General features: G+C 38.8%; 1 protein-coding gene across 3 annotated transcripts in view; it reads right to left on the bottom strand.

The window, feature by feature from the left end:
* Window positions 1–3,764: 3,764 nt before the first annotated feature.
* The window catches only part of ITGB1 (integrin subunit beta 1), a 387,977-nt gene continuing 375,703 nt past the window's right edge, over window positions 3,765–16,038 (bottom strand). For all 3 annotated transcript variants that reach the window (XM_075492501.1, XM_075492498.1, XM_075492499.1), the window contains 4 exons: window positions 15,783–16,005; window positions 14,334–14,566; window positions 12,027–12,193; window positions 3,765–4,973 (listed from right to left, as the gene is read on the bottom strand). In XM_075492501.1, coding sequence (XP_075348616.1) covers window positions 4,908–4,973; window positions 12,027–12,193; window positions 14,334–14,566; window positions 15,783–16,005 — 689 coding nt within the window. In that variant the 3' untranslated portion in view covers window positions 3,765–4,907. The remainder of the gene's footprint in view (window positions 4,974–12,026; window positions 12,194–14,333; window positions 14,567–15,782; window positions 16,006–16,038) is intronic.

Raw genomic sequence — 16,038 nt, 5'->3', positions numbered from 1 at the left:
TTGCTCTTTAAATCACTTAAAAGTGAGATTAAATTGAAAGTGTGTATTAGTGTCTGCTTTGGCAATCCTAATCGTGTATGTAAAATCAGGCATGGAACCAAGACGTTGAAATTTCACATAGCAGAGAATCTACGATATAGTACTTTGAAATCTCTTGTGGATAAAAATACTTGGTTTATGTTTTGTGTAATGCAGCGTTAAAGCAAGGTGAGACAGTTCATACAACCATCATATGAAGAATAAACAATACAACATATCTGATCATTTTCCATTGACAGAGTATTTGAGGCTGTTATTTTTTTATTTCTCTGTATTTTAGAAGATACATCTTACATTGATCTGTATGAAGCACTTCAGTTTACTGTTAATAATTTTTTTGAAAAATGCCTGCCTTCAAAATTTAAAATTAATATTTAACCCAAATATTCTCATAATGTATTTTAAATAAATTATGCCCTACAGTGGTTTTTTTTTTCTAGCTGCAATTTATCCATTTTAATGAGATGGGGCTTAATGTATTTATCATTAATGAACATTCACTTGAATTACTTTGCAGCACTCTGTGTTCTGGTACTTGTATTCACAGTTGCTTATAAATATTTTCTTTCTGCTACATAACTGCTTTGGCAGCAATTCTGATTTTTCAGAAAGAAAAACAAACGTGCTTGGAAAACAGCCTCTAAATAGAACTCTGTAGCTAGAGCACACTTTTACCACTTCTACTTGATTAATACCAAAGCTTTAGTAAATAAAAGAGTTCTGCATAAAAGTTGTTTGGTTTTTTTTCCCTATTCACATTCTGTGCTTCTCTGAGATTGAATTTGTGTTTGGTATGGGTAAGAAAAAATGTTCATATTGTAGCGCAGTACAATTGTGCAGTAAAGAAAAACATCAAAGGACGTATCTATTTATCAGTCCAGACTTCCTCATATATAGGTGCTCAAGACTGTGCTAAGAGGCTGTTTCAGTTTGTGCTCTAGACTAGTCTTCAATCAACCTAGAGGTAGTTTAAGGCAAGAGGCTCGACGTACTGTGGCAAAGTTATTTCATGGATGTTACTTAATAAACTACGTGATTACAGAGAATTACTTTCTTTAGCTGACTTGTATTTTTTGCTGTTATAGTTTCAATCCAGGATAGGAAACTTTGTTTTATTAGCAACTGCCATGAAGCAATTCTAGCTTAGCTCTTTAGTTACTGGGCAGGAACTGGGGACATCGATGGATTAATGATAGCTAGGCTATGGTTATACTAACGGCAATTCTTTTAAAACTGATACACTGCTGGGATCGTATATCTGGCCTGTGTGGGATCACAGTCTCTTGATTCTATGCATCTGCTGGTATTTTAGCAAGAGTTCAGTGCTTTACCAGCTTGCAGAATTCAGGGTAAGTAGCTGAGGTCAGTACTTACAAGCCAGGAAGGATTCACAACTAATTGTGTTTTCCAGCACTTAATTTCTATCATATTTGAATTACAGCATCTCTCTTAGCTAGAGCATCCAATCCTGCTTTAAAGCAAATCATCCTTCTGTGACACTAATAGTATCTTGAATCTGATACTGTAGGATGGCAGCTGTTCTCTCTCATTTAAGCAACTGTTCACTTGCAGATCATTAAGCAGCTTCCATCTGGCTGGAAGTGACTACTAGAAACCCAGTTTAAACAAGGATTCAAAAAAAGCTCTCCTTAATGGGCCACTTGAATTCAAAGCCTTCAGGAGCATCTCTGTGAAAAAGTCATCTACCAATCCACACAAGCATTTTGAAACCAGACTCGTTAAGGAAACTGCAGAACATGTAACATAGATGAGTGGACAGAAGCAGGTCCATGCACACAATTAAAAATTTGCTTTATTTAGGAGGACTGGTAATGCTGTCTAGGAATCAGCGTTACTAAAGGTCAGCATCCCACTCTCTGTGCCACATGAATTCTGCTCAGTTCAGGATTCCAGCATTCTGTGCAGTCTAGGAAAGACCAAGAGGTAAAGAGAGAGATCTGAAGGGGACTTTGATACAGTCGGAAACAGAAATTTGGGATTAATCTTTCCAGAACACTGAAAACCCAACAGCCATAAAGGCCAGAAATTATCCTTTCTGTTTAAGCTGCCTTCTCTCCAATGAAGACAGTTTTCATTGACAAGTAACACAGAATGTGTTTAGAATAAATTTCTGCATCTTTTCTTACGGAGTTATTGAAAATCCTCAGTATTGTTGGGAAGTGACCAAAGCAGTAGGGAGGAAGGCAAGTACTCAAATGTCCAAAATAAAATCTCATCTACCACGGCCACAGTCAAGTCACAATTCTGTAAAGTCAGTATCAAGAGGAACAGGTAACAAGAGCTGTACATACAGGTGCAGCTCCCACTGGTTTCTAACCTTGTGGTCAGGTTGGATGGCATTCGCAGGCTGTTTTGGTTCCCTTAGTTGGAAGGGCAATACAAGAAAGAGCATTCATGATGTAAGAACTAATCCAGAGCAGTACTGTGGACTTTGTTATGAAGGATAACAGGCTAAATTATTGCACAGCTTCGTCCCATCTGTGAGTTTGCTCTTGTTTGCACCAAACAGCAGAAAATGTACCTGTTGCCAAATCCGGTAGCCCAAGAGAAGCAAGGCCGCAGCAGCTCCATTTCCCCAGGTCCAACCCGTACTGAGCCTAAGCATGTATTGCCAGCAAGCACGTGCACACACGCAAAACGTGTACAGTACATAGACACACACGCACAGAGCATCACAGACAGACAACAGCACTCATGGGAATACGAACAGGACCAGCGGCCTCCTCCCCTTCGCCTTTCCAGCTGATCAGAATGAAGGCCCCTCAGTGGCAAACACAGACATATCTAGAGTGCCCGTCCCTCCCGCGGCTGGGCTGACACTCGGTCTACCCAGCAGCTGCCCCTGGATCTCCGCTCTCCCCTGCTGCTGCCCCCTGTGCCTGCCCTGCTCCAGCGGCTGCTGCAAACTGCCCCCCTTGCGCACGCCCACACCCCCCCAACCCCGGATCCCTCCAGTAAGCGGCCGTAGACAGCCAAGTCCGTACCTCGTAACTGGCCCTTGGATCCTCTTGTCTCCAGCTGCTTCCCTCAGAGAGAGACGGAGACAGACACACACACAGCCCAACCTCTCCGTCGATGCCCCCCTCCCACTTCATGGAAACCAGGCTCCTTCTGCCCTCAGATGGAGGTTAAAAGGGACTTTTAGAACAGATCCCATAGCTTCTCAGGATAACCTGAAGTACCAACAGTTAAAAAAAAGGAAAAAGACTCATACAGATTCCATGAATATACTTTAGGAATGTATTTAATTACAAAGTGGTCTTGATAATCTATCTAGAACATTATACCCTTAAAAAAAGATTTGGAAGACTTTCTTTTCCTTCAAAATGCAGTAATTTTTCTCATTTGTTGTGTTGTGAAACAATTATTAACCAAATAGTCCATTTGCTGGAACAGTTATTAAACTACAGAACTTCTTTAGCACACACGCGAATGAAAGGCTGGGGCTTTACGTCAATGGCCACCGTATGTAATGTGAAGCACTGCGCTGCACCCTGGCCTTTGTGTATTTTATACCGCAGCTAACGTTTGTTACCCAAGATCACGTCTGCTTAACTTGTCTCAGATTTGATCTAAAGGACATACTTGGTATTATCACAAGGTCTATTACCTCTTGCCCAAACAGACGCAGTTCTCAGGGTTTTTGAATAGTATCAACTTCTACAAGATAAAGAGACGAGATTTAAGTATTTTAAGGTAATTTTATTTAATAAATAACTTCAGTAATAGCACTGTAAAAAGTGAACATCTGTTAAAATAAAAAGGCACTTAAAACAAGAATATGACTATGATGCAGTTTGAATGGTCGAAGGCAAATATACATGGCACATGTCAAGAATGATGTGTGACTCATGTCACATGACAAACTACGCAATCTTAGCTACGGGGTAAAGGCAAATTTACAGCTAAGACTGCCCCAAAAAAAAAAAAGGAAAAAAAAAAAAGCTTGTGTTGATACAAAAATATTACAAAAAGAATCACAGCCAAATATGTTAGAAAGATTAGAGGGGTGACAAAGCACCAGGCTTTAAACCAAAGAAACATTACAGAATAAAGACACAGTATGATGTAAGGCCCTTAAGAGTTTTGAGGATGTCTTGGTAAGGTACTTCACGATACTGCCACCCAGGGCTTGAATTTACAAAGAAAAACTAAGCAAGTTACCAGTCAGCAACTTTTTCAGTAATGGCACGTGTTTTAAAGCTATTTTTGCCTTCTTAACATTCTTCTCAAACCTTTTCATTTTAACCATAACCTGGCAATAAGCAACTTAAAAATTAAAAGTACGTTTGCACACACTTTTCAGTCTTTTACACTGCTCACTTCCAACATACTCAACTTACCATATACTTAATCGTATGTCTAGCAAGTAGAAGACCAATTACCCACCAGCTCCATGCTACATGAGTTTAATTACATCTGCAAACTCAAGCCCTGATTTCCCTGTAAAGCTAAAAAGTTTAATACTAAATGGCTAGGCAGAGCCCTCATGCCGATTGCTTTAACCATTTCCCTCCCAGTCCTGCCACAGCAGTATCGCACCCTGCAGAAGACCTGGATTCACAGCACGGGAGTGGAAAAGGTCAAAAAGGCACCATGTGACCTTCACTGACTAGGCTACACAGTCTCAAGTTTTTTTATCAGACCCCTGGCACCGATTACTTTTATTTGCAAAAAACATAAAAATAAAAAATTACATATGGTACATTTTTCAAAACCTGCACAGGAAAACAAACCTATATGTAATGAATTAGTAAAATCACTGCAGTTTGCCCTACATCTATCTTACTGTGACTACAAAAAATCGCTATGCTGCATACAGTGTTGTGAAGTTATACAAGCAGTGTTCATTTTCCCTCGTATTTAGGATTGACCACAGTTGTCACTGCACTCTTGTAAATAGGATTTTCACCCTAGAAAAAGAAAAATATTTATATTAGCATTTAAAGAGATGAAAAAAGTACTGTGTTTACGAGAAGTGTAAAAAATCAGCCTAAGAAATTAGCTTAAGAAATTACCCATTCATGTTTTGTTCGTACACACAAACAGCTTAAGTCAAACTAGTTTTCCCTCTAGCAACTTGAACACAGGCATGCTCAGCTAATAAAGCAAAGGGTTAGGGCACGGTCCTGTCCAGTTTACACCACAGATCTCCTTGAAAGCTGCTGAACCTCATATGGTCATCTCAGGGCTGAGCCATCAACTTTGGGGGTCTGCAGCCCATGATGTTTATTAAAGAAAGACAGAATTGTAAACAACATTGCTTGAAACCATGACTGACCACAGACCACATTTTGCTATAATAAACATTTAAATAGCTTATCTTGTATTAAAATTTAATTCTAGAAACGAAGTGGAAAGGTTTGTACTATTTTGATAATACACATTCAATATATATATATTGAACATTTAGCACTTGTCACTCTCATTTTATTCCTGCAGGTCCCCCCAACCCCCATATGCGCAAAATGCACAGTTAAAACTAAGAAACTTCTGTACTGGTGCAAATGCTGTAATAAAAACATGATTTCTGCTGGTATGAGAAATGCCTACAGAACAACTGCTTACGTATCTCTTGCTGAAATTTGAAAAATCTCTAAATCAAGCTTATTTTAAGCTTCCTTTGTTCCCAGGTTTCCTTTTATCTCACTAAATCTTACTCCATTTATGGCATCCTTGCACACCTAAGATGAACAGCTTGAACTCAATAGTAATAGATAAATCTTAGTAGAAGAAAGGGCTACTGCTGGGACTCCACTGACACAGCCTGGATCTGCAGTACTGTGCTCTTATCACAACCTGAACTTCAATCTAAATAAGTGTTGTTTACCAGTATGAAGCTTTCCTGTGCATACAGAAATAATTCCTGAGGAAATTCAGTACTGTGCAGATGTCAGCCTGAGTGCAGTTCTGGACAGAACCATATCTGGCCTTCATCAGCAGTAAGGGAATCTCCCTCCTTTTGAAGTTCCCCCCAATCTGAGATGGCCTGTATAATCATATTAATTCAATTCTACTCTATTAAGTTACACAGCGTTTAAAATATTTCAGGTTAAAACAGTTTTTCCTACAGTCAATTAAAGGAAATCCTTCCCCTAGACACAAGCACCAGCTGTGTCTGTTTTTTCAGGGTCATAGACCTGGAAAAGCAACTGGGAATACCGCAGGAGGTGCCAAAAGGTGACAACGCAAGCAAGAAACCAACTTGGTGTGAAATTTTCATATCAAAATTTCTGGGAAGTTTGTTGCCTTCTATTTGTAAGATGTCATATGGGGCAAGTAACTGGTCTACCCCAACAGCAGCAGCTGCTGCTAAGGAAGACCATTTAGCTGGTGAACCTTTCTGCCATGGTTCCTTTCACAGAAAAAGGGTGTTTCTCCTTAAAGCTGGCTTCTCTACATGCGAAGAGCAATGAGGCACATCCAGTCCCACCTAGACCTGAGAGACTCCAGCCTAGTCTCTCAAGTCCAGCCAGAACCTGGATTGCTGGACAACGGAAGTGAAGGTTCTCTGTTGACTCTTCTCAAGACCTGAGTCAGTGTCATCTGGCTTGAGGTGAAGGAGGAACTAAGTGTCCAGTGCTGGCTATGCTTCACAAATACATGGTAACAGCAAAATACCTTTCTATCAGTTCCCAGGCCAACTCTCTCTTGATTAAAAGTGTATCAGCTACTGGTTTGGAAAGAAATGGGGAGTTAAGAGAAAGATTTTTTTTTTTTTTTTCCATTTTTTTTAAAATAGTGGAAATACAGTGTGGTGGCTAGTTCTCAGCCAAATTAATCAATGCAAAATTACACACACACCCCCCCTTTTTAATGAAAAGCTTTGCAATAGTAAGATGCAAATGAAACTGGAAAAACATCCAGGGATGAGGGATTTAATCTGTAACCGAAGTATCTCATTATGCCTCAAAGTTCTTGGCAACATATGTTGTTTGTTTCCTAAACAAGTTTTAATGGAGAATTCTTAAAAATATAAATATAAATCAGTAAAGTTTATAATGCAGAGAAAGTCTGTAAGCTTAATAGGCTGTATCATATGCAAACTAGAAGATACTGCACAGCTTTTCAACAGCAAGGCATTATATAATACTTGTTACACTGTGTTTGTAACCTTCACCATTTTAAAAAACAGACTACCCCCAGCACATACAGGGAGGTATATGTTTACATTTTCTCATTTGTAAAAGACAGGTAACTTCTATCAGCGTAGGAATTGGTCTAAAGGTTAGGACTAAAACTTGGAAATTTGCAGGGTGCTGCTGATGCAATTAATTTGCATCTGGAATCAGGTTTAAAATGCAATTTGCATAATGATTGTAAATTTTTTACTATAATGCTTTTTCAAGAGAAATCAGAATTTGAAATTTACATGCCCTTTATTTAGCATAAGCCCTATTTACAAAGAAATTGAAATGCTGTACTGTCTTCCCTTGGACTAGCATTTTAAGACCCCAAGAACTCTCAGAAGCACACAGTGGGATTTAGGTCACTGAATAAGGCACTTAACTAGCTGCCTCCCCATGTCAGTTGAGTGTCTCAGTTCCCATTACAAACAACGGAGATTTAGTCACACAGAGTTAGTCAGCTTAACTGAACCTTACGTTTGAACAGCTGAACGGCTCCTGAGGCTCCACAGCCTATAACTGCAACATAGGTGCCTGACGGATTTGCAAGTCCTTTCCCGCTATCTTCTGTCAGACAGGCAGTGACAGCCCTGGCCTTTCCAGCCATACTCGACCACTGTCTCTCAGTCCTGGCTTGGTGAGGTCTTCTACAGATAGCTTATCATTAAAACTAACACGGAAGTAGTAAATAAATGTCCACTAGTCCAACACGACTCTCACTGTGCTTAGGGCCCCTCACAGCTGGCACATGGTACAGACTTTCAGAGATTAGCAGCGTTCCAGATTTTTAACTGGCCACTACGACGTGGTATTCCAAACTTGCTGTCTTGGACAAATACCACTGTTTTTAAATAAACCCATTTTCTTTATGCCACTGCAGAGAATACACTGGTTTAAGCATGCAAAGTTAGGGAAAACACTTTAGCCACGTGACCCTATAAATGAAAACACCATGCACGCTTAAACCAAAATAAAAATTAACAAACAATAGCTATATAGAAGATCGAGTGAAATACATTAAAATAAAGATGGAGGTATTTAAAAAAAAAAGTACCTTCAGCAAAGAATAAAGAGCTATGTACTTCCAACAGTATTCATTTTCAACTAGACTGGGCTGTTCAGAGGATAATGGTTCAGTCTAGTGTTGCATAAAGATGAACCTCCTATTATATAGGATGTTTCATTAACCTTCTTACTCCTTTTTTCTCCATGGACTTACTGTTTCAGTCTTTAACGCACTACCTTTATAGTGGGTTTAAGCCCTAAGCCACTGCAAGATACTGCACTCTAGAATATTTAAACTCATCCACATACATTGTTCGAGAGCTGGTTCTTACTATTTTCAGCTCTCATTAAGATCCATCATTGCTTTACAGTAATATAAAATGGAGTCATCTGTCAACCTGTAAATACGGCAATTGCATCAGAGGATGAAGCAAAGGCCAAGGTTAAGGGCAATCCAGATGACAGAGGGCGTCATCTACCACGACTGGAAGACTAGAGGAAAGCAGCTAGCCTGCTATTAAGTAAATCTAAACCAGACAGGCAGTGAAGACAGTAAGGCCCAACAGCGGTGAAAGGACACTAAGACAGTAGCTATGCTGCAGGCCAAGGACAAATTGAACTCGGTTCAATCTAGCTGGCTTGAGCATCAACTGCACGGACAAGTCATTCACAACATCACGGACCAGGACTGGTGGAGTATTCGGGCACCTGGTCCATGACAATCTTCGTGGTGCTGCAGTTGACTCACTGCAGTAATCAAGCGGTGTGTATGTACGACCGCTGTGGAAGAGGGGAAAGGGTCACACAAACTGCACGCAGTTTATTTTATTGTATATGTATACACCTGGAGGGAACCTACTGCAGTGTAATTTTCTCCTAGTGGGATTTCAGATTACTTTCTTGCCTCAGCAATAAAAGACAACTCTTTCTTCACCTAAATGAAAGGTTACTTCAACAATCTAAAAACCCCAGAAAGTCGTAGTTATAGGGGAAAGGAGGATTTTCTTCTTTTAATTCCTGTGGGTCACCTATTCTGCCAATACTGATCTCCTCCTTTTCAATGGCCAATAAAGCTAAACTCACCTCCGTCTCTCCCCAAAGTTCTGATATTTCTATGAATACCACAAAGGATAACATTTAAAAAACCCACACTCTTTCATACTTCTAATCTTCGCAGTGAGTGAAATAAAAGGCCAGAAGTCAATCCCTCCATTTACACAAGAGTAAAGCTTTCTGCAAGAAGCACATTTTGAGGAGAAATGGCAGCACTGAGGACATGAGATCCTGAAAGAGTCATGGGGTAGAGAACAAAAGCACAGAATGGATGTTACACACCATATGGTTTGTTAGATGCTTGTCCTGCATGCAACAGAAAGTACACAATTAAGTGAATAGCAGAAGAGAAGGTAAGAGAGACTTAACCAGATGGATTACGTGAAATGTTAGAAAGGAACAAGAACTCCATTTCCTCCCCAGAATAATCACCTCTGAGAAGAAAAATGGAAAGGAGGTGAATGCGGTCGGTGTGGCAAGCAAAATGAACATTTTTACAATCAGTTTTGGACACACTGCAAAGTGAAATGATTGCAAAGAGAAAAGGAAAGTATATTTCATCAAGAGCAGGCTCAGAATGCTAGACAAAGTATTTGAAATCGTTGTCACAGTGAGGGCAGGTAAGAGCTTAAATAGTCTTAATTCCTGCTTTCTCCACTCATTTTTCCTTTACAAAAATCTTTTGAGTGCAACACTGAAAAAGGGAGACAGCAGACAGAATAAAATTAGATACACAGATCCTTCCCTTCCACTGGCTCCTGAAAAAAGCCCTTGGATATTTTGAAGGGATGTGCTGCCTTCCCAATTTCTTCATTCCCCTCCCTCTAATCTGATCTCTATAATTCTCATCTCTCAACGCTCTTCTGATACCCATTCCCCATCTCATCCTCTTTGTCACTCCTTCCCCAGCAGCTAGGGATCCCTGGGAAGAACACCTAAAGCATTCAAAAAAGTGCAACCTCAAAGTCTACAGAAGATATCCATCACTTCCGGTTTACTGACTTGCTCTTCTGGATACTGCTGTTTCTGAAGTCAGCGTTTCCAAACAGAAATAAGGTGTTCAGGCAGAGTTTAGGAGGGACTAAGAAACTGGGGGAAAATGCATCCGAAGGAGACAAGAACATTTCCTCCTCTCTTATTAATGTTTTTTTCTGTGGACACCTCCAAGCTGGCTGGGCTACAAGGACTGTCATATTGCCAGTTTCAATAGACATGGGGATGGAAAAAATAAGATGTATTTTTAATTATCAAGTCAGTAGAGTATACGCATTTCACACTTTAAATACAGGCTAGTTCTATACTAGGTTAATAAACCAAAGCAGTGAAAAAAAAAACCAACAAAACCAAACCAAACTGGGATCAGAGTAGCCTTACAGAGTTATTCTAATAAAGACAGTGGTATTTATAGGCTGGGATATCTGAGGAATATCTAAACTGGCTTTGCAAACATATCAACTTTAAGCAAAGTGACTGCTGATTTGAGGAAATAGAAGACAAACCCTCCCCTGAACACTGTGTGTCTCCACAATCCAAAGAGCTTCTTCAATTCTAACAGCTGTTCTATTATATATCCACATATTTATCCCCCCCCTCCAAAAAAAACCCCCTTGTAAAATAGTTTAAGCCAGTACTGGTAGTATTAGTAAGTAAGCAATCTTGCTGTCAAAACACATTAAAAATTTTCAAGCTGCATTCTTTAAAACCCCAGAATCAAAGCAGCAGTAGATAAACTGAGCAAGACTCAAACTGTGATTAACTGACTGTGACACACAGTGAGTTTGAAGTGACATGCAAAGGGAAAAAAAGGCAAGAAAATGAAAGAAGATACAAACTGAGACTTAGAGACCAGCTTTACGTCCATAGTTTGGATTCTTGAAATTGTTAATAGGGCTCTTGTATATTGGATTTTCTTGCTGAAGTAAAAGAAATGGTCAGTGTCGAATAATTCAACAGGAAAAAAAGAAAAGTAACATTCTCAACTATCACCAAAAAAATCATGCTATACGTAAAGAAAAGCGTTAGTAATATTTTTTCCAGCACAGAATTAATTTTCTTAAATAAAACCAAAAGACTTCCTAGGAGATTCTTAAAAATTATTCTCTCATCAAGCATACGTGGGTGTTGACTTCTACAGAAACGTAGCGAAGAGTTTTTGGTTAGCAGATTCCTAGAATTTCCCAGAGGCAGCGACCCTATAGCCTATGTAAGCCTATAGACCATAGGCTTGGTTTTCTTGCATACTTTTCCTTTGACAATGGGTTGGGAAGATTTCAACAAACCAATACCAGCCATGATTTTGTGACCACTTATTGAAATCTCCCAACTAAACCTGTATGAGTATTTACAAGATCTCTTTCATAACCATAAAATTTTCTTCTTAACTTTATACAAAAGTGACTCTCATCTTCTAATAAACATTTTAATAATATGTTGTAAAGTGTGGTAGAACTGCAAAGCCAAACTATTCTGTCTCCATCACATTTTCTCTCTGAAATTTTATTTCAGCTGAAGTTACTACTCGCTTTTCTAACCCAAGAGGTAGTTCTCAAAAAGGGTTGAGTTTTTTTGTTGGCGGTTTGTTTTTTTTTGGGGGGGGGGTGTTTTTTTGCACTAGTGGTAACACATAACGTGTTTTAAAGTCAGCTTACAATAAGGATATTTCTGTTCCTCCATAGGCCAAAAGGCAGGAATACAATCTAAAACATTTAAGGCATGTGAACAAAAACCTTCTATTCTTCCTCAACTACTGTAGCAACTACAGATAAAAGCCTCTTGACTTACCGTATCCCACTTGGCATTCATCTTCTCCTTTTCAAATTTAGCAAATTCTCTTCTGTCATGAATGATCATTAGTAGTTTCCAAATCAATAATAATGCAAGTCCAATAAGAACAATTCCAGCAACCACACCAGCTACAATGGGAATGATGTCAGGGCCGCTGGGGCATTCTAGGCAACAAAGAGAGGGAAGCATGATTTTACAAAATGGTAAAGGTAATGCATATCCAGATGCTTTTAAAATTTTATTTTGTATTGAAGACAGTATTTTGAACATCAGAGATGTGCCAATACTATTTTCCTTTCAAATAATGGAAGTTTTAGTATGTGTACATCCTGTAACGTTCCAGCTTATTTTTATTCTTCTAATTTGTGTTTATTCTCCACAATAGAACAATTCATGTTCTGATGATACAGTCTACACACTGCTAATACCTTAAGCTATTCATCTAGAGTATTAGAGTAAAATAATTAGCAATTGTATTTTAAACACGCAAGAGCTCCAAGTCAAAGGTGGTGTGGAGGGATAAACCAGCTCAAGTACAAATGCAGATTAGCAAAACAGTCCCCACACTCTGTCAACAGTGTTACAGAAAAAGGGTGTTCCTCATTTTACCTCAGATGGCTGCTATTGTTAGTAGCTAATATATAGAAATAAGTAATAACTTTGCTTCTGAGAGATTTTTTTTTTTTTTTTAGGATATTTCCTCATCTTGGGAATTGACCTCTGCTGAAATAATAAAAAAAAAAAAATAAAAAAAGGCACATCTTCTTTGGATATAAGTACCATGTACTTTCAAAATAAGTGAATTATGTGTTTGAAAAGAGCAATACAGATGCAAAATGATTTAAGGTGACTGACATAGAAATAATAATCCTCCCAAATAAAACCCAACTCTTCTATTAATATAAAAGTCTCAGTAATCACAAACTGAACAAGGACTTTTGCAGAGCTCAATACACAGACTGAAGGAGTCAGAAGCACATCAATGCAACTTCTGTGCTGTCAATAGGAACACTGCTTCCCCCAAACTGTAGACTCCTAATCTTGGTAGCTGTCTCTGCAGGAGTGAGGGAAGTAGGAAGGGACACGGCAGGAATTCCTTGGGAACTGGTAAGGAACAAGTGTCTGCTCCACCAAATACAGCTCTACTGAACAGAGCTTGCTCCTTCAGCACTCGTATAGCACAAAATTAAGGTGTCTCCTGGTGCATGAAGGTTTGATTCAGCTCTTAACTAAGACAACAGAAGTTTATCCATGAAGAAAAGGTCAGACCCCAGAAGTGTAGGGCATGTGCTGACTTGTCCTAAAAGACAACAGGGCTCAAGGTCCTCTTTTATACTTCGGACTACATTTTTAGAGAATTAAAAACATTCTGAATTGAAGTGGTATTTATTTCCACTAACCACTAATCTGTATTACGTGATGATCACCCAAATGATCAATTCTGAAAATTCCTTGAGTGGAATACAGCACTAAACCTTTCAACGCACAAGGTGTGTATTTTGTATCAGGCTTATACAAATCAGGAGACCACACTGCTAATGTACAAACCCAGAATTTTTGCACTGTTAGATGCAACATCCAGTGATTCAAACTAACAATACTTTTGGTAAATAAACGGTAAATTACTGATCGAGCTATAGAATTGTTCTCTCTTTTTCCTATCAGAAGATTGAACAAAATTAAGAACGGTTGACTATTAAGGATTAACTAAGCAAAAGGCTTGTCAGATCTATTCCTGAAGGCACCTCAGTTAAGTAAAAGCAAAGGCTCCCAGCATGAAATAATTTAAGCAGTTTGTAGCACAGTACACAATTTTGTGGCGGTGTTTTTTTTGTGTAAGACTGGTCCCATATTATTAAGAGAAGGAAAAGAAAAAAGCAACAAAACCCCGACAGACACCATTGTTTCTAACCTGCAGTACCAGCCCAGTCAAAAAAAAAAAAAAAATTATCAAAATTTAGATATCTACGACTTGCTACAGGACAGGTAAAACAAGCCTGCAAAGTATGTAAAGTGGAAACATGAAATGCTTTAACAAATATACATAACTGATTGACTTTTTGTTTTTAAAAAACAAAACCTGTTTCTGTCAGCCTAAAGGTTTGAAAAAACTAGACCTAGAGAGAATGATGTTTTTCTAAAGCCACTCAAGTTCCAGACATCCACAACTCTCACTCAGGGAATAGGTACCTATTTCCAAAGGCACCTAACTCACACAAATAACCAGAGCTACTTTGTAGTACACAACAACTACATGAATTAACAACAAAGATGAAGGGAGAGTAGGCAACACCATGCTCATACCTGGGGTCTCTACCACGTGGACATTGGCTTCACCATTTGAGTTGACAGAATACGTGAAGTAGAACCAGCAGTCGTCAACATCCTTCTCTTTGCAATGAGACAATGGATCGGGTTGTCCAGGCTGTGGCAACTTGTCTCGACTTTCTACTCGTGTCATGTTGAAATGCATACATTCCTGAGAACATGTTTCCTTCTTTTCTCCCTTATCGAAAGCTCTACATTGAACGCAGTCCCTGTGGACGTACAAATCAGAAGCAATGCTTTTTAATATGTTCACTAAAGATTTCTAGCATTTAATCTAAAGAAATGTAAAGGAGAAAGTGTGGAAAAACACCCCAACGAAACCAACCCTTTTGCCATAAAGGCCAGGAAAAAATAAAGCAAGACACAGCTTTTTACCAGCCAGAACATTTATGTACCTTGTGATTAACAAAAGCCCCCTTAATAAATTCCTCTTTCCCTGGATGACCCACAAGCTTCAAGGACAAGGGGAAAAAAAAAATTACCTAAATCTCTAAAAGGAAATAAGGCTAAAACTTTTTCCTCTCAGAGAAGGTAGTGTAGGAACAGAATTATTTACAGTGAAACAGTATCTGAGACACAGACAGGTTAAAAAGAACAAACTGAGTGACAAGCTTTGCAGTAGGCTATCACTCTGAATAACTCACTGAAAAAGGCAGACTGAGCAGGATTTTTATACTAAAAAGACTGCGCTGAGAGAAGACCTTGAAGTCAGCTGCACAAAACCAGGAATCAGCCCAGCCACTAATCATAAACTTATTTCAAAGTTTCTGTGCAGAAAATGCTTGGTTTCCAAAAACCTGGATTTCCAAAGGCAGGGATGTAAATTTCAATGGCCCACACAAATCTAGGTTTATTTTTCAACTGTCAGATAGTTTGACTTTTTCAATAGCATTTCAGAATAAAAATTTTAAGCAAAAAGCTTAGCTGATCTTTTAACTATTCTGGAAATTGCACAGTATACGTATACTTTTGTTACATTAATTTCAAAAGGTCAAGATGATGGGACTTTACAGCCTGTCACATTACAGACCTATGTTCCCTCCAGCTCTGCAGAAGGTTGGCTGTTGATAATCATACACAAAATAGGGGAAAACTGTAACCTGCCCAAGTCAATCTGAATGGTTAAAACTGATTTAACATAATGTACACATTTCTGTGCCTAATAAAAAATGGCAGGGAAAGAATTTAAGAAATAATTAGCCTACCTGGAAGCAATCAAAATACTGTACTAATAATGTTTTGTTTGTAATTATTGATTCTTACCCAACAACTTTTACTGTCTAAAGGGATGATACAGTGTAATGTCCCTACATTTCAGGGTAGAATAAAGCACAGTATCAAAAGCCTCATTTAAAAAATTCTGCACATGTAAATATCACAAACTCAAATGCATAGAAGCTTGGACTTGATTTCCTAGGTACTTACTTGTGCTCTGCACAGACACCGAGGCAAGTCTGACACATTTCACATGTGGGGCCTTGGAATTTGGGATCTGTACAGTTACAGGTCCCACATTCACAGGTTCCTCTTCCATTGCAAATCTGCCCATTAGATGCCATACATGGAAAAATATCCAAAGAACAATCGCACGCGCTGCCAGTGAAGTTGGGGAAACACTCGCACACTCTGCATTTGCAGATACCGTTTCCTGTGCATTGAAAAGATATTTCAGTGAAATGAA

Source organism: Mycteria americana, chromosome 2 (assembly GCF_035582795.1).
Source record: "Mycteria americana isolate JAX WOST 10 ecotype Jacksonville Zoo and Gardens chromosome 2, USCA_MyAme_1.0, whole genome shotgun sequence".
NCBI lineage: Eukaryota > Metazoa > Chordata > Aves > Ciconiiformes > Ciconiidae > Mycteria > Mycteria americana.
Note: the sequence above shows the minus strand (reverse complement) of the source record. Positions and strands in the feature narration are given on the sequence as shown.